At 46.9% G+C, this 19322-nt stretch overlaps 1 protein-coding gene across 4 annotated transcripts in view; it reads right to left on the reverse strand.

Moving 5' to 3' along the window:
* Positions 1-19322, reverse strand: part of ATP10A (ATPase phospholipid transporting 10A (putative)) — an 88864-nt gene that overhangs the window by 30575 nt on the left and 38967 nt on the right. For all 4 annotated transcript variants that reach the window (XM_029046667.1, XM_029046665.1, XM_029046668.2 and 1 more), the window contains exons 3-9: positions 19065-19150; positions 16689-16795; positions 16460-16591; positions 13349-13482; positions 10073-10325; positions 3593-3810; positions 731-925 (exon numbers count right to left, since the gene is read on the reverse strand). In XM_029046667.1, coding sequence (XP_028902500.1) covers positions 731-925; positions 3593-3810; positions 10073-10325; positions 13349-13482; positions 16460-16591; positions 16689-16795; positions 19065-19150 — 1125 coding nt within the window. The remainder of the gene's footprint in view (positions 1-730; positions 926-3592; positions 3811-10072; positions 10326-13348; positions 13483-16459; positions 16592-16688; positions 16796-19064; positions 19151-19322) is intronic.

A 19322-nucleotide genomic window follows, 5' to 3' on the forward strand; every position in this document is an offset into this window, starting at 1 on the left:
TCTGAGCTTCAGTTTCCTCAACTGTAAAATGGGGACTACAGATCCCACTCCCTCCTACTTTGACTGTGAGCCCCATGTGGAGCAGGGACTGTGTCCAACCCGATTAACCTGGATCTACTCCAGCGCTTTAGTTCAATGCTTGACGCGAAGTAAACACGGAACAAAAATGATAAATAACAATAATAATGATCTCAAAAGGGCAGAGAGTTACCATCTCATGTCAACCAAGGCCACATTCCCAAACCACTCTCCCTCCTGCCAATCTGCATGAAAAGAGACAGGAAAATCCTTTGGGAACCACATCCAAAATAGCAAGAGTGAGTTTCATGGTTTTGGTGATTCTTTTTACCAGGGCCGTCCCTTCGCCCAGTGGGCCGTTTTCCTAGCGACTGGGTGAATCACCGTCACGGTCCTCTTCCTCTGGGCAGTGTCAGATTCTAGAAGGCAGGGCCACGCTTACCTCACGTCGGATGGTCCCGGGGAGGAAGATTCAGTTTTACCGGTGAGGACCGGAGAGCGATGTTAAATAATAATAATAATAATAATCTTGGTATTTGTTAAGGGCTTACTATGTGCAGAGCACTGTTCTAAGCGCTGGGGGATACAAGGTGATCAGGTTGTCCCACGTGGGGCTCACAATCAATCCCCATTTTACAGATGAGGTAATAAAGCAGAGATAGTCCCCAAAGAGGACGTTCACTGGCTTTGTGGGCTCACTTTTCTAACTCACCTTTGGTTCGGACCGCCGGGGAGATGTCACCACCACCGTGTTGCAGATGGTCAAGGCTATGAAGAAATCCAAGACATCTGCCAGGTCAGGGCTGAGTTGGATTCCTGGCTGTCCCTCGTATCTCATGGTCTGCAGAACCCTGGCACATTCATTCACCTTCTCGAGCAGGACAGGATCAGGGCTGATGTCTTTTTCCTGGAGATGGTAATAATGATAATGAGAATAATGATTATTATCGTTGTGATACATGTTAAGCACTTACTAGGGGCCAAGCCCTGCTCTAAGTGCTGTGGGAGGACATCGTCCCTGTCCCACCTGCGGCTCCCATTCTAAATAGGAAGGAGTAGGATTGGACCCCCATTTTACAGACGAGGTAACTGAGGCACAGAGAAGGGAAGTGACTTGCCAAGGTCACACAGCAGACAAGTGGCGGAGCGGGGATTAGAACCCAGCACCTTCTGACTTCTAGGCCCGGGCTCTATATGGAAAGGAATCGGATAAGAGCGATGATGCAGTGATATAAACATTCTTCTCTAGTTGGGTCCTCCCATCAGTCAATCTATCAGTGGTATTATCAGAGTGCTTTCTGTGTCTAGGGCACGCAACGGGGCTAAGGAGAGGCAGCGTGACTTAATGGATTGGGCACGGGCCTGGGAGTCAGAAAGTCATGGGTTCTAATCCCGGCTCTGCCATATGTCTGCTGTGTGACCTTCGGCTAGTCACTTCACTTCTCTGGGCCTCAGTTACCACATCTGTAAAATAGGGATTGAGAGCGTGAGCCCATGTGGGACAGGGACTCTGTCCAATCTGATTAACTCTCATCCACCCTAGCACTTAGAACAGTGCTTGGCACACAGTAAGTGCGTAGCAAGTACCACGATGATTATTATCATTATTATTACTAAGTGCTCAATAGAATACAGCGGCCCACAGTGAGCTTAGAGTCTGGAGGCGGAATCAGACGTTAATATAAATAAATTACAGTTGTGGGGCTGAGGGTGAGGCATATACCAAGTGCCTAAGGATCTAAGTGCCTCCTCCCCCTCCCCCTCCCCTCAGCAGTGTGCTCATTTGTGTATATTTTTATTACCCTATTTATTTTGTTAATGAGGTGTCCATCCCCTTGATTCTATTTATCGTGATTATGTTGTCTTGTTTTTGTCCGTCTCCCCCGATTAGACTGTGAGCCTGTCATTGGGCAGGGACTGTCTCTATCCGTTGCCGAATTGTACATTCCAAGTGCTTAGTACAGTGTTCTGCACATAGTAAGCGCTCAATAAATACTGTTGAATGAATGAATGAATAAGGATACAGGCCCTTTTTTTTTGGCAGCCTTTTCGGTCGTTCGGTTGATCGAATGGGGCCTTTCGGGGCTTTGAGTGTTTGTCAAGTTGGGGGATCGGGGAGAGGCTGAATGTATCTAGGGCTGGAACCGTGGGGCTTAGATGTGATTGTGGAGGGCTGCGTTAGAGTGTTCGATTTTATTTTGTTAATGAAATGTACATCGCCTTGATTCTATTTATTTGCTATTGTTTTAATGAGATGTTCTTCCCCTCGACTCTATTTATCGCCATCGTTCTCGTCTGTCCGTCTCCCCCGATGAGACCGTAAGCCCATCAAAGGGCAGGGACTGTCTCTATCTGTTACCGATTTGTCCATTCCAAGCGCTCAGTACGGTGCTCTGCACATAGTAAGTGCTCAATAAATACTATTGAATGAATGAATGAATGAATGTACCGGAGAGGGGGGAGAGAGAGGGTTGATAGATTGTAAGCTTGCTGTGGGCAGGGAAGGTGTCTGTTTATTGTTATATTGTACTCTCCCAAGTGCTTAGTACAGGGCTCTGCACACAGTAAGTCCTCAATAAATACGACTGACTGATTGATCTGCTCCAAGAATCTATAGGGGTTCCCTTCCATTCCACTCAGCGCTTAGAACAGTTCTTGGCACATAGTAAACGCTTAATAAATACCATTAAAAAAAAAAATCCGTTCCCTTTGGGCACTTGATAGTCAGCACACCCTCAGCCCCGCAGCATATAGGGATAGATCTGTAAATGACTTATTCACATTATTGACTGTAAACTTGTTGTGGGCAGGGAATCTGTCACTCTGTATTCTCCTAAGGGCTTAGCACAGAGCTCTGCACCCGGTAAGCGTTTGATAAATACCTTTGGTCGACAGACTGATTGATCGACTGATAGGATTTGGGAGTGTAGAGGGGATTCCAGCCCACAGCCACAAGAGAAGCAGCGGCGTGGAACGTGTCTGCCAACTCTGTTTATTGTACTCTCCCAAGCACTTGGTAAAGTGTTCTGCACGGAGTAAGTGCTCAATAAATACGGCTGATTGATTGATTCGCCTCACTTCCTGAGACAGAAGGGAAGACAGCAAGTCTTTCCCCTTGTGTGATGACGCACGAATACACGCACCCACACTCGTACACATATTGAAAACGGAGGTGCTTCCCGTAGCCGCACGGAAGACCTTGGAAAGAGAAGCAGTTCGGGAATTAGGAGGGCTGGGATTTAGTTCCTCCTCTGCAAATGGGGCTTCAAACCCTGGTCTCCTCCCTATTTTAGACCGGGCAGAGAATGTGTCTGTTCGTTTTTACATTGTACTATCTCAAGCTCTTAGAACAGTGCCCTGCACACAGTAAGCACTCAAAAAATACAATAGAACAATTGAATGACTGTAAAACCCAGGTGGGACAGAGACCGCATCCGACCCGATCACCTTCCATCTACCCCGGCGTTTACCGTGCCTGACTCGTCGTCAGGGTTTAACAAATTCCACCATCATCGTGGTTGTCGCGGCCCGACGCAGCCCGTCCAGGGAAATGGTTTCCTGCTCCGAAACTCACCGTGGGGCTGCTGAACGCTGCGTTCTTGGACAGGATGCGGTCTCCCTGGGCTTCGGTCCTGCCGCCAGGCCGGCGGGGGGACTGGCTAGGCTGGAGTCCGGGGATGGTCTGGGCGCCCCCATGGCCGCCGATGTTTCCCCGCCAAGAGAGCGCCCCACCTGTCGCCGCTGTTTCCTCTTCCTCGGGGTCCACTTCCTGGTACATCGCTAAGCGCCTGGCTATTGTTAGAGGTTCACAAGAGAAAATGTTACATCAGAGGGGAGGGGAACCTAAGGTGACTTGTTTATGGTTCGGAAGGAAGGGAGTAGTCTCAGCCGAATAGCACAATCGATAAAGATGGAGGCCAAAATAATTGGAAAGATCACTCGGCTTCTGCAGTTTCTAGATTCTGACTGGGAAGATTATTCGAGTTTCTCATAATTCAGTGCTAACCCACCGGGATGTCAACCGCGACCGAGTGTTCTGTAATGCCGTGAACAAATAAGCAAGACTCAGGGATGGGTGGACAGAGTTAGACATTGAAGTGGAGGGTCCTTGTTAGAATTCTGCTTCCTAGATGGTTCTCCACAGTTTTAGAGAGCTTGAGGGTGGAGACGTCTCATTTAACACCTTTCGTAAACGATAAGGAAGAGGAAGTGTACGATGAAATCTTCAGGTTTGCAGACAGAGATTAGCTCTTTTGGGCAGGGATCACATCTACCAACTCTGTTGTATTGTACCCTTTCAAACACTCGGTACAGTGCTCTGCACACAGTAAATACCACTGACTGATTGACTGATGAAGTACTAGGCAGGTCAATCCACCAATGTTTTCGATCGAGCACTTACAGCAATAGGTCTAGACGATCCCTGCCCGTGAGGAGCTTACAGGCCAGAGGGGAAGACGGACATTGAAATAAATTACTGATGGATACGTAAGTGGGGGCAAAATGCAGGGATATTTCCTCTAGCTGAGGGATTGGACTGAAAAATGGCAGGCGTCGGCTTCACTCTGAGGGACTGCAAGGTGATGCAGCCAGAGAACGACCGTACAGATTCCAACTGCTTTTGGTGAAGGCTCAGAGCTCTCAGGTGGGATTCGGGAACAGATCTGAAAAGCATCGTTGGCCTTTCCTTCAAGCCATGTCCAGCGTGTGACGGAAGCCTAAAAGGCCAATTGGCTGACCTCCTCCGGGAGGACATGAAAATCAAAACTCTAGACTGTAGGCTAATTGTGGGCAGAGAGTTTGTCTGCTGTATTGTTATATTCTCCTAAGCACCAGTACAGCGCTCTGCTCACAGTAAGTGCTTAAGTAATAGGATTGAGAAAACTTAAACGCATAAAACTCCCCGAGCACCTGCATCTAACAATGCTTGGTACATAGTAAGAGCTTAATAAATACCATTGTTATTATCATTATTTAATTCTGATCCCAGACTCTCTAAGAAAGGAGGAAGAGGCCCAGGGCAAGGACTCGGTGGATGATGGAGCTTCTGTAGGAGGAAGAACTGATGAGGTTTGGACTCTTCAGTCTGGAACCTTTCCAAATACACTATAAACTGCTTGTGTCTACCAACTCTGCTGTACTATATTCTCTCAAGTGCTTAGTACAGAGCTCGGTACACAGGAAACGCTCAATAAATACCAATGATTGATTGACGTGCATGTGGGGAAGAAGGAAATGTGGTTTATGGACACACAATGGGTCCCCACTGAAGCTTGAAAGCGGTAGGTTCAGAACAAGGCAAAGGGAAACCAGAAATATGCCAAAATATAAGGATGAAGAAAGCCCCGAATAATAGCCTGTTAGAGAAAAACTTTAAAAATGGTTGGAGAGTGAGGGTGGGGGGAAGTTAGGCAAGTTAGATTGTCCATTTCTATTCATGAAATTCGATGTCAAGTTGGTCAGTTAGCCCACAGGTTTTCAAAATGTTGTGTCGCCACTCTTGGGCACAGAATACTGGGTTGAAGAATGAACCACACACAGGTAGAAAAGCATTAAAGATTCTGTTGCCTGATTTATACGGCTATAATACAGATCACCTCTGAGGACTGTCATACCCACCTGATTTGAAGATTGGACCAATCTCCGGTCAGCAAGTAGCTAAGACCCCAGTATTTCCTATTGCAAAGAGGGTCCAAATACCAATAGTGGGGTGAAAAGGGAGGTAGTAAAAAGAGGAGCCTGGTGGAAAGAGCACAGACCTGGGAGTCCAAGGACTTGGATTCTAATCCAGGGTCTGCCACTTGTCTGCTTTGTGACCTCGGACAAGTCAATTCACTTCTCTGTGCCTCAGCTATCTCATCTGTAAAGTGGGGATCACTACTTTTAGCCCAGTGCGGGACAAGTGCTGTGTCCAACTTGATTAGCTTGATTCTACCCCAGGACTTAGTATGGGGGTTGGTGCTTAATAAATGTCGCTATTATTATTATTATTGCTAATAATAATAATAATGATAAAAATCAGGTGAGGCTGCAGCACAGAGGTATTCTATTCCACCGCCAAGGTTTCATCTCTAATTCTGGCTAGCCATCTTTCAATTCATGCCGGTCTATGAGAGACTGTGGAGAGCCCCACCTGGCACATGTCCTTTTAACACGATAAAGTAATAATAATAATAATGTTGGTATTTGTTAAGCACTTACTAGGTGCCGAGCACTGTTCTAAGCGCTGGGGTAGACATAGGGGAATCAGGTTGTCCCACGTGGGGCTCACAGTCTTAATCCCCATTTTACAGATGAGGGAACTGAGGCACAGAGAAGTTAAGTGACTTGCCCACAGTCACACAGCCAACAAGTGGCAGAGCTGGGATTCGAACTCATGAGCCCTGACTCCAAAGCCCGTGCTCTTTCCACTGAGCCACGCTGTCACTATAAAGTTCTAAGCAGGTATCTGGCCTTGTGGGCACTTGATAGTTAAACAGAGAAATAAAAATCCCAGAGGAATTAAAAGAGACTCATTGTCAGATATTGCCAATATCTGACACATCTGTCAACAGATATGCAAGGTGTGGTGGTAGTAAATGAAAAGGGTGGGAAAATAAAGTCAAACTGCACAGATCTGGAAAGCTAAATGACTCTTTTTTAAGTTATTTGTTAGGTATTTACTATGTGCCAGACACTGTACTAAACCCTGGGGTAGATATGAGATAATCAGGTTGGACACAGGCCATGTCAAACATGGGGCTCGCGGTCTTAATCTCCATTTTACAGATAACCAAGAGGGGAATCTCCTCGTCAGGGATTCTGCTAAATATTCACCTACACCATCTTCCACCTTTTAAATAAGAGAGAATGTCACGGCTGCTCCCGTCGATTAGCTCTTGGAGGAGGATATCATCAATATTTAGAGATGACAGAGTACTGCGGCCAAGCCAGAGGCTGAGGGTTGCCTGGGTCACTATCTCGTAGTCACTGCATTTAAACTGACAGTGAAAAGGAGAAGTGTTGAATAATGCCATAAAAGCCACCGGGACAGTTCAGAGTGGAGGTCTCGGACCTATCTCACACGCCCTTCTCTAACAAAGAACTCTAGGTAAAGAATCAACACAGGCAATAGATTTTTAAGCTACGGTCAAGACTGTCATCAACAGTGGAATTTATGGAGTGTTTACTGTGTGCAGAGCACCGAACTAAGCACTTCAGGTCCTTCTGACTTGGAGGCCTGTGCTCTTTCCGCTAAGCAGTGCTGCTTCTCATATGAATCAAATATTATGCGCTATACATTAATTTCATTCAATCGTATTTATTGAGGGTCTACTGTGTGCTGAGCACTGTACCAAGTGCTAGGAAAGTACAATTCGGCAACAAATAGCGACAATCCTTATCCAACAACGGGCTCACAGTCTAGAAGGGGGGAACATTATGAACCATCCCTCCCCCGATCGGATCTTGAAGAAAGGAATTGTGTCCCCCAATGCTACGATATTGTCTCAAGCACTCAACACAACGTTCAGCTCACGGTAGGCACTCAGTATACACCTCCGTTTGATCGATCATTAGCACGGCCCTGTAGTGTGAGGAAAGCCAGTCTACACCCGGGAAACCCTATACACCATCCAAACCTTTCATCATTTACCAAATTCTGATTCCTAGGCAGAGTGCTATCCTAAGATGCATGGAATGAAAAAGAATTAGGAAAATGAATCAAGAAATTTCAGCATATCCTTCAGGAGATGGACAGGCAGAGCTTGACAGCAGCGGAGCATCGTGATTCGTTCCAAGCAGTAAATCCACAAAGCTGTGATCACAGAGAGCATATATAGCTTTCAAAGTAGCTTGAAAATTGTAACTTGCAAGCCACTGACACAGGCCCATGTAAACACACACGTGCAGACATACCGACATGAGCACATATATTCACACACAGCCACATATTCGGACATATATGTCCTCATGTACAGGGACTCTTCCTAAACAATTCAGTGCACTGATAGTGATTTTTTAGACTCCATCTTCCTTCTCACAAGATGAAGTATTGGCTTCTTATCCCACCTCTGGTTTGGGAGTTGAGGGGTACCAGAAAAAATGAGATAGGAATTCATCCAAAGGAAAGGGTGAGTGATATTGTACTCTCCCAAGCTCTTAGTACGAGGGTTTGCCCACACTAAGCACTCGATAAATACAACTGATTGTTTGATTGATAGATGGTGAATAAAACCCCAAAGTGTAATCCCATGGTGGGTTAATTTTGATCCCATCTTCAAATAAAATCAATCGACAATGAACTTGAACCTACGCCCCCTTGTTCTTCCCTCTCTCAGCACTTACATACATATCCATAATTTATTCATTTATATTAATATCTGTCTCCCCTTCTAGATTGTAAACTCGCGAGCGGGGAATGTTTCTACCAATTCTACTATATAGTATTCTCCCGAGCATTTAGTATAGTACTCTGCCCACAGTGAGCACTCCATAAACAGAACTGTTTGATTGATAATCACGCAGTAGTGTTTAATAAACACCTACTGTGTGCACAGCAGCATCCTGGATTATTCTTATTATTACATTAGAATGAGCAGACATGCCGTTAAAGTAAAGTAGAAACTATAGTTCAACAATCAAATCATAGCAGACTACTGATTTCTGAAATCGCAACCTCAGTCTGGGGAATTGCAGGGGTCAGTAGCAAGCTTCCTCTTGTGTAAACAAGGTGGGTTAAAAGCTATGTCTGTTCACTCCCCTTGATGTTTCCTGTTGGCCCTGCATTTAAGACTTCAAAAACAATCCATGTTTTTAAATTTAGGGAATTTGTGCTTGATACATTTGTACGTAAGTGCAGGGAACATTCATGCTCGAAAACACTGAGGAATTCTCGCCTGATAAATTTGGGAATGCATTCAGAGAAGATTTATGTCTCAAGGAAAGATAAGGAATGCACACTTGACAGGTTGAGGGTATATTTAAGACACTTAAGATAGGATAAGTGCTTGGACTAATGTGGAGGCTGCTGGGATGGAGAGGAATGGTATTTATTGAGCACTGACTGCAGACCACTGTACTCAGCTTTAGCAACAAGAGTTGCCAGGGAAAGTTAGGGGTTGTCCAGAGTATAGCTTGGGATGATTGTTTTAAGTCACCCCCTCTAGGTGGTAAGCTCCTTGTGGGCAGGGGACGTGTCTACCAACTCTGTCGTATCGTACCCTACCCAGAGCATAGTACGGTGTTCCGCGCACAGTTAGTGTTCAACAAATACCACTGATTAATTGATCCAGGCCCTTGAGGTTGTCTGAGGCAAGTGGCCTTTGGAGATTTGTGGAGTGTGATTGGTCGTAGGGGCTACTGATGGATCAGGTCGTAGGGCTCATGAGTTCGAATCCCAGCTCTGCCACTTGTCGGCTGTGTGACTGTGGGCAAGTCACTTAACTTCTCTGTGCCTCAGTTCCCTCATCTGTAAAATGGGGATTAAGACTGTGAGCCCCACGTGGGACAACCTGATTCCCCTATGTCTACCCCAGTGCTTAGAACAGTGCTCGGCACATAGTAAGCGCTTAACAAATACCAACATTATTATTATTATTATTAGTTTAAATAACTGGTCGCCTGACCTTCGGAGCAGGGGGCAGAGTCAGGGAAGAGGGAGGCAAGATTTTCCGAAATCTGGGTTCTAATCCCGGCTCCTACTACTTGTCTGCTGTGTGATCTTGGGCATGTGACTTCACTTCTCTGCACCTCAGTTACCTCATCTGTAAAATGGGGATTAAGACTGTGAGTCCCATGGGGGGCAGAGATAGCCTATAATCTGATTAATTTATATCTGCCCCAGCACTCAGTATAGCATCTGGCACATAGTAGGCACTTAACAAATTCCTTCCAAAAAAAAAAGAGTGAGGGAGTGACTAGAGTGAACCACAAACAGAGCCTTGAGGGACACTGACAGATAGGGGATGCTTGGTAGAGGAGGTGGAAAAAGTGACCTGAGATCCCTAGAGGGTTTTAGATCTCAGCCCCTGCTTTAAGATAAAATGTTGTTTTACACGTGAGATATCTGACTCACCACTGGCATCATGGGAATACTCAATGCCGGAGATGGTGCATCTTCGAAAAACCATCTTATTCTCCGTTAGAGTTCCAGTTTTATCGGAAAAAATGTACTGTATCTGCCCCAGGTCTTCAGTGATGTTCAGAGTTCGGCACTGCAGCCGAGAGTCTGTTTCTTCATCATAGAGCTCTTTATCTTGATGAATGAAGAACACTTGACATATTTTAACAATTTCGATGGAAACGTATAAAGAAATTGGAATCAGAACCTAGAAAACACAAGAGGCAGACGGATGAGAGAGAATTTCAAACAATAGGATTTTCAATTGCTTGGATCTACGTGAATAAACCCATGCCGTACTGTACCTTGAAGGGTTTAAACAAGTTGCTTTAGAGTCAGTATGGAAACATGCTTAGAACACGGCAAAATTTTACCACAATAAACACGAAGAGCTTATGGTGATACCACAGAGCAGAAATCCATTTGTCTGGAAGTGCGAATATCACGGCTTGGACAGAAGCAAGCATTTTCAGACTAATTAGTTGGACTTGAAAAAAGCTGAGAAAGGAGAGAAGAGAGGGGAAAAAATACAAGGAAAAGTCAGAATCCTGGGAAAGCCAAGGGAATTTTCCATCAAGAAGTCCCCACCATCTCCCCTGCATTTCCTTGGATTCATAGTCCCAGCTCAATCACCATTTCAGCTTCAGAAAGATTGAAAAACAATGATTAGAGCAGCGTTTTGTCCAAATAAGGACATTTTTTCAGTTACCGGTCTTCAGTACCAGTTTAAATGGGTCAAGGCCCCATTTGACAATTACAGCAGGGCAATACAGAGAAAGAGGGTTTTCTAGAAAAAGGACTTGAGTAAAGACAAGACACCAAGTAAGGGCAGTCAATGGTTAGTGTGACGAGGACATCCGGGTGGTCGTCCCAGGCTCGGACCCGGTTCGGGATGTTGTTTTACTAGAAATCGCCAAAATGACTAGAGATGGCCCAGATTCTGTGACCAAGCCAGTGTTTCTGGCAATTGTAGAAACCCTATCTTGCCTACCTGAAACTACAAATGCCAGAGACCTATGGGACATCTAGGTTCTACGTAGCACCATGTCTGAATCGTCATGGAACCAGTTGAGTGTGGCTTCAGTGTTCCAAAGTGTCCCCTGAGTAAGGGGAGCAGGAGGAGGTGGAGGAACCAGAGTCAAAAATTGCCAAGGAGATACTCCTCCTCATTCTCCTCATTCTTACTCTCCTCATCTCTCTCCTCCTTCTCCTCCTTCTTCTTCTCCTCCCCCTCCGCCATCTTCTGCTCCTCTTCCTCCTGCTCCTCCACATCCTCCTCTTCCATTTCCTCCTTCTCCATCTCCTCCCTCTACCTTCTACACAACCTCCTCCTCCTCCCTTGCACCTTCTAATCATCCTTGCATCCTCTATGGAGACACCCCTTCTTCTCCTCGCCCACCCTGTCCTCCTCCTTCTAACCATCCTTGCCTTCTCTCTTCTCTCCTTCTTTTCCTCTGGAAGGTGGAGGGGTTTGTTAGAAGCCGGGGCTGGGAGAGCAGTGTCACTAAAGGAGGGTGGGAATTTCAAAAAGGGACTCCCACGGCCCCATTCTTTACATCTTGACTGTGAGGATGCTAATCTCTAAACATGCTCATATCCGCCTCCCCTGTTAGAATGTAAGTTCTCTGTGCGCAGGGAAGATGTCACTTCTTTGTTTTATATTTCCCAAACGTTTAGTGGAGCGCATTGCACCCTGTAGTAGTAATATAATTTATGAAGCACTTACTGTGTGCAGAGCACTGTTATAAATCCCAGGAAAGATATATAGGTGGGAATTAGATATGGATCTGGTGCTCGATAACTATTAATGCCCTTTCTACTTCTACTGAGCCCCCCGGATCAGGGCTATCTAGTCTGTGGGTACAAGGGCACTGCTTCGGGGCTCAAAATTTCATGGTGAGATGAATTCACTTTGTAGATTTAATGTAATTGAGGAACGCCTCCAATTCCTCTACCCCAAAATGGGTGAAATTATTGTCCAAACTTCCCAAAAAGCCTAGGTATGGGGATGATGGGTCTTGTAATGTGGAACTTTCTGCAGGTCTGGAAAATCATTCATTCAACCAATGATATTTATTGAGCGCTTCCTGTGTGCAGAGCACTGGGCTAAATGCTCGGGAGAATACAGTAAAAAAGAGCTGGTATTCAAGGTTCCCAGCCCACAAGGAACTTACGGTCTAGAGGGGCTACAAGCTCCCCACTCTCCGGCAGCATCTGGAAGTTCTTCTCCCTTTTTGGGCCTCTTCTCCACTTCTCTGCCGGGCCTCTCGGCCAGCCTTGTTGAGGCAGGCTGCCATGCAGATGGTGGTGTGAGGGGCGGTGGGAATGGGGAGAAAACCATGTCCTCCTACCTCACTTCACTACTCTCCTACTACAACTCAGCCCGCACACTTTGCTCCTCTAATGCCAACCTACTCACCGTACTTCCATCTCACCTCTCTCACCGCCGACCTCTCGCCCACACCCGGCCTCTGGCCTAGAACACTCTCCCTCTTCATATCTGATGGATGATCATTCTCCCCACTTTCAAAGCCTCATTGAAGGCACATCTCCTCCAAGAGGGCTTAAGCCTCTTCTCTCACTCCCTTCTGTTTCACCCTTGTGCTTGGATCTGCTCTGTTTATTCACCTTCCCTCAGCCCCACAGCACATCCGTGCATATCCGTAATTTATTTATATTAATGTCTGTCTCCCCCTCTAGACTGTAAGCTCACTGGGGGCAGGGAACATGTCTACCAACTCTGCTATATTTTTATAGCGTACTCTCCCAAGTGCTTAGTACAGTGTTCAATGAGTACGATTGATTGATTGGATTGGCCGACTCCATGCATGCAAGAACAGCACTTGCAAACTCTACAAAGCCCTTGCCAACTTCATCCACTCTTCAAAGTGAATAATTATGATACTTATTAAGAATGTTCTCTGTGCTAAGCGTCGGGAGAAGCGCCAGGCTTTAAGATCAGACACCACCCCTGATCTATGTGGAACTCCCAAACAACTTTATCCCCATTTTAAAGATGAGGAAACTGAGGTCTAGACCGTTCAGTTACTTGCCGAAGGTTGCCCAGCAGACCAGGGGCTGAGCCGGTCTAGGACTGAGTCTCTCAATCTTATCAATAGGCCCCATTGCTCCCGATACTGTCACAACGGGTCAAACGAGGAAAAGTCACGGACCTATTGGGCCTGAGCTGCTTGGTTAGGACTTCTTCAGATGATACAAGAAATTGTCTACCTGAAGAAGAATCATCATTGTCCAAAAAAGGTAGATTGCCGCTCGCCCTGGGGACAGGACTTGTCCGTCGGGAGCGGGGACGTCAAACGGCGGTCTCTGTCTCTCTCCGTATCGCCACGCCCAGAGTCCATGACCTATGGGGCAATTGGAAAAGGATGCTTTTCATTCCAGCTAGACAAAGAAACGATGATGTCATATCGTCTTAAAGCGAGGCTAAAGTCGAGGTTCATAATCATATATTATAATGCAGTCACATTAGCCTTTGATATGAGCTCATTTCACTGTAAGGAAGAAGTCGAAGGCGAGGCTGAGGAAATCCTTGAAAAGATAGTAGGGCACAAACTGGAAGCAGAAGGAAAATGATACCATAGCATGGAAGTGCACTGGGGAAAAGCCCTATAAAATGTGGAAGGAGCAAAAGAGGCTACCGGATTAGAATAATTTAGCTTGGACAATCCATTCAGAATGGAAACTGGAATCCAAGAGATATAGCGCACTCTCAGACTGGGAAGACTTTCAGAGAGAGCGAGAACTGCTGGGTGGGAAAGGGTAAGGGCGAACCCTGAGACGAAAATAGTAATAGCAGTAATAATAATACTGACATTTATTATGTTCTTACTACCTGTCGAGCACTGTTCGAAGCGCTGGGACGGATACACGTTTATCAGGCTGGAAACAGTCCCTGTCCCACTTGGGGCTCCCAGTCTAAGTAAGAGGGAGAACAGGTAATGTATCCCCATTTTACAGATGAGGATATTGAGGCCTAGAAAAATGAAATACCCACGCCCAGAGTCAGACAATAGGTGAGGGCTGGAGCCAGGATTAGAACACGGGTCCTCCGGCTACCAGTCCTGTGCGTTTTCCACTAGGCCGTGCTGCTGGGGTGGATCTATATTTGGAAATGCCGGGTTGCAATAAACCAAATCAGCTTGTAATAAATCCACCTGGTAGTGGTAACCACAGGAATGGTATTTATTAAGTGCTAACTCTGGGGAGAACGCTGTACTAAGAGCTGGGAAAGAGTATCCAAGTGGAATTAGACACGGACCCTGCTCCTTGAGGGACTCAGGTGCTCCTATTCATCTTTCTTAAAATTGCTCAAAAAAGCCAACAAAAGTCTGCGATCTGTCCCTGCTGAGAACCTGGTCATCTTTTAGAGGAATGTATACAGTGAGCTCTTGATAGATCGAGAGCCAGCTTTGGCATGGATGGACCTGGAGGCTCTGGGTAAAAGTCGGGTCCCGGGGCCAACGCCAGCCACGGGAGTCATTTCTGGAAACCCACCCCGCCTGACCCTGGAATACTCCCCAGGGGAGAGGCGGGGTGTTGGGGCTGAGGTGGACAGTCCAGTTGGAGCTGTAGGGTGTTGGAGCTGAGAAGCGTGGTCAGTTTAGCTCTTCTCCAGGATCCCGGGGTGGGCAGGAGAGGAAACGTGTGTCTGTTTGTGGGGGGCGCTTGAGGGGGTTAGGTTCACCATCACTTGCCAACCCTAGACCCACTCTCTCTCAGTCAGGAGTAATCAAAATAATGCGGTATTTGTTATGCACTGATTTTGGGCCAAGCACCGGGTTAGAGCCAATACGATACAGTCAGACCCGACCCAGTCCTTGTCATTCACTCATTCAGTCGTATTTAAGGAGCGCTTACTGTGTGCAGAGGACGGTCCTAGTCCCACATGGGACTCACAGCTGAAGAGGAAGAGAGACCGGAGATCTTATCCTCGGTTTGCAGATGAACAAACATAGCACGGAGAAGTGAAGGGACTTGCCCAAGGTCACACAGCAGGCACGTGGTGGCAAAGTGGTAGGAATGGTAATTACTAAGCACCTACTATGCAGGGCACTGTAAGGAGCCATGGCAAATAATACACAAATGTGAATTATTTCTGGTGAAAGGTGATGTAAGCCCGGTGTGGGCAGGGATCGTCTGTCTTTATCGCCGAATTGTACTTTCCAAGCGCTTAGTACAGTCCTCTGCACACAGTAAGCGCTCAGTAAATACGACTGAATGACTGAATGAAAGGGGCTCACAATCTACAAGCCGGGATTAGAACCCCGATCTCTTGACTTCCTGGCCCATATTTTTTCATTCATTCATTCGTATTTATTAAGCGCTTACTGTGTGCAGACCACTGTACTAAGCACTTGGGAAAGTACGATACAACAATAAGCAGTGCCATGCCCTGCCCACGACGGTTTCCATTATGCCACCCTGATCCTTTCATGTCGCTTTCGAGAAGGAAAATGTTACAGTCCTTCTAAGCTCCCTGTGGGCAGGGACTGTGGCTTCTAATTTATTGGGTACCCCCAAGCACTTAGCATCGATTAGACTGTAAGCCCGTCAAAGGGCAGGGACTGTCTCTATGTGTTGCCCATTTGTACATTCCAAGCGCTTAGTACAGTGCTCTGCACATAGTAAGCGCTCAATAAATACTACTGAATGAATCTAGTACAGTGCTCCGCACACAGTAGGTGCTCAGAACACACTGATGCTGCTGCGGCAGGGATGGAATCACCCAGAAGCTCAGGCTTGCTCCCCGCATGGCTCAGTGGAAAGAGCACGGGCTTTGGAGTCAGAGGTCATGGGTTCGGATCCCGGCTCGGCCACTTGTCAGCTGTGTGACCGTGGGTAAGTCACTTCACTTCTCGGTGCCTCAGTTCCCTCATCTGTAAAATGGGGATTAAGACTGTGAGCCCCACGTGGGACAACCTGATTCCCCTGTGTCTCCCCAGCGCTTAGAACAGTGCTCTGCACATAGTAAGTGCTTAACAAATACCAACATTATTATTACCCACCCCAATCTATGCTTGGACACGGCGAGAACTGGGCTTGTCTCTCGGCAAATAAGCGAGGATGTTGGGAGGAGAAATCGATGCAATTGCTTCCTTGTCCAGAATTGGAATCCAGGGTTACCTGCCACAGGCTCTAAGCTCGCCGTGGGCAGGAACCGGGTCTGTTTATTGTTACATCACCCTCTCCCAAGCGCTCAATACAGGGCTTTGCACACAGTAAGCACCCAATAAATACGACGAATGGACAGACGTCCATGCCATTCTCAGGCAAAGAGACTCGAAGGGAATCTGGACTTCGGGCCCGTCTGATATGACTCACCGACAGCTGAAAACCCACACAAGAAAACGAGGATGAGGATGCACCACAGGACGTCGGTATTCATCCGCCTTTCGAGTCGGCTGCGCTTGTAGCGGGGGCCCTGGTTGTTCAGCAAAGTCTTGGTCTCGTGGCCTGTGAGCAGAGCGACCAAACCAACGCCCAGATATGGCAAAGATTCAGATCGGATCTGAATCGAAGCTACAGCGCGACAGCGGGAGCCAATGCCTACCTGCATAGATTACTATTCCCTCCACCTCTTCTGTATTTCTAACTGTACACCCTCGCAGCAAAAGATTTTCTTTATCCAGTCCAACTTTCTTCCCATTTTCCAGTATGCTGTTGGGGGATATAAGCACACAGGGCTGTGAAGAAATGGGAAGTGGGGTCAAAGGAATAGTATCCGTAACTACCGACGATGAACCGAGCACCGTACTGAAAGGTGGGCAGACACACTGTGAGCAGAGCAGACACGCTCCTCGTCCCTTCTAGGGCTCACGGCCTAAGTAGGGGCGAGAACTGGTATCGAATCCCCATTTTACAGCTGAGAAGTTAAGCGACTTGGCCAAGGTCACTCAGCAGGTCAGCGGCAGAGACAGGATTAGGATTCTGTCGCCGACTTGTCCTTTCCAAGTGCTTCGTACAGTGCTCTGCACACAGTAAGCGCTCAGTAAGTATGATTGAATGAATGACTGAATGATTAGAAACCAGGTCTCTTGATTCCCAGGCCTGTGCTCTTTCCACTAGGTTATATTAGCTTCTCAAACAATCACCTAAGGTGCAAGCCAAAGCCACGGCTACAAAGACTCTACCTTCCCTCTCTGTGTACACAGAGTTGGACGGCAAGCTGGACCCCTTAAAGAGGCCTCCCTGCCTAAAGCTGAGGCCCAGAGTTGGTGACAGGGTGTCGCGTTCATGATATTTAAACTGATAATTCTCCACAGTAGGGCGATGTCAATCACCCTGTCACCCAGTGGTGAGTAGAAAAACGTCTCCGTAAAGTCCATCGAAGGATCGACCTAGTCTAAATTAGATCAGAAAATAGGCAGGCCTCTACTTTCAACTCTCTGTGGGCCACTGCTCACACCCTCTCTCCCCTGCCCGGAGAGCCGTCTTTAGTCCGCTTCATCAAAGCTTGGCTCTTCTTTCCTTCCGAGCCCTTCTCAAAACCATCCTCTTTCAGCAAGCCTTACCCTCATGGCCATCCCTCTTCCTTCTCTCGCTCCCTGCGAATGCCATCCATTCCTCTGGAACTCGGGAACTGAATTGGACCTGCTCCTCTGTTGGCTTCTCAAGTTTTACGGGCTACCGGCTGAGGCTTGGTGACCAACCGTTAATTCAAACAACGTCTCCACCCCCATCCCTTCCTTTCCTATCCGGTGGGAAGCGGGGATGTAGGAATTGATTTGAGCTTTGAGTTTCCATCAAGTATCTGTGAAGCATTTGTCATACTCAGAATCTATTGAGAGGCTCCTTGGGAGCGGGCCAATTCCTCGCGTAGAGGGCCACGAAAGTCAGTTTTATAGGGGAACATTCGGTGTTTTATTTTCCCTGTTTAAGATGTGGCGAAAGGAGGTGTGCACGGTTAATGGACATATTAATCCCTTCCTGAGGTTTAGAACTCTGTCTTTTCGTTTTCAGTCCAATTTCAACGACGTTCCCATAACAATAACCGGTTCCTATCCCAGTGCATCGGACGGTACTTGACACAAAGTAAGCGCTTGACAAATGCCATGATAATAATTGCATTTCTGTATTTATTTACTGTTAATGGTATTTGTTATAGGCTCTTACTAGGTGCCAGGCACTGTACGAAGCACTGGGGCAGATACAAGATAATCGGGTTGAATGGAGTCCAGGGCCTCACGGGGCACGCGTGTAATTCCCATTTTATCAGTGAATTTGTTAAGCGCCTACTATGTGCCAAGTAGGTGGAAGAACGGGTATTGAGTCCCCATTTTACAGGTGAGAACACTGAGGCCCAGATACATTAAAGTGACTCGTCCAAGGTCCCAGAGCAGGTAAGTGGCAGAGTCAGGATTAGAGCCCAGGTCCTCTGATTCTCAAACCCGTGCTTTTCCCACTAGGTTCCGCTGTTTTTCCGTAGATGTCTCCACCGCTTTCTGCATGCGTGTAGTTGTAGGTGAACGTTTGGGTGCCTCCCACAGAGAAGCAGGATGGAGTAGTGGATAGAGCAGGGGCCTCGGAGTCGGGTCGTGGGTCCTAATCCCGCCTCTGCCCCTTGTCAGTGGTGTGACCTTGAGCAAGTCACTTCTCTGTGCCTCGGTTACCTCATCTGCAAAATGAGGATTTGAGACTGTGAGCCCCATGTGGGACAGGGACCGTGTCCAACCCCATTTGCTTGTATCCAGCTCAGCGCTTGGTACAGTGCTCGGCACGTAGTAAGCGCTTAACAAATACCATCGTCGTTATTATTATTATTATCGTAGCTGAGTTTTTCCAGGCTCGTTGTGATACGTCACAGTTTGGATGCTCTCTCTGTGTCTTTCTCAAACTCACGCAGTGTTTGGGGTTTTTAGACAGAAGTAGACAAAATGGGCCTTCTGGAAGATAAAGTGTGGATTTCAGGCTACCAGAAAATACTTACAGGGAACCGCAAAACCTACTGATGTCGTTGTTGGGCTTCTCACACTCAATTATGCTGGTAAAATTCAGAGGATTGAATTCAGAACCCTGAACGATAAAGCATTAAGCGTTAGATACTTCTGAGCCCAGATGGGCAGTTTCGTTCTTTCTTCGCATTAGCAATTCATGAAAATGAGCTTTCCTCTCCCAAACTAACACACACACACATCTCAGAGTCTTTGTTAAACACTTTCATGAGACGATTAACTGGGAGTTGATC

This window comes from Ornithorhynchus anatinus, chromosome 18 (assembly GCF_004115215.2).
Source record: "Ornithorhynchus anatinus isolate Pmale09 chromosome 18, mOrnAna1.pri.v4, whole genome shotgun sequence".
Lineage (NCBI taxonomy): Eukaryota > Metazoa > Chordata > Mammalia > Monotremata > Ornithorhynchidae > Ornithorhynchus > Ornithorhynchus anatinus.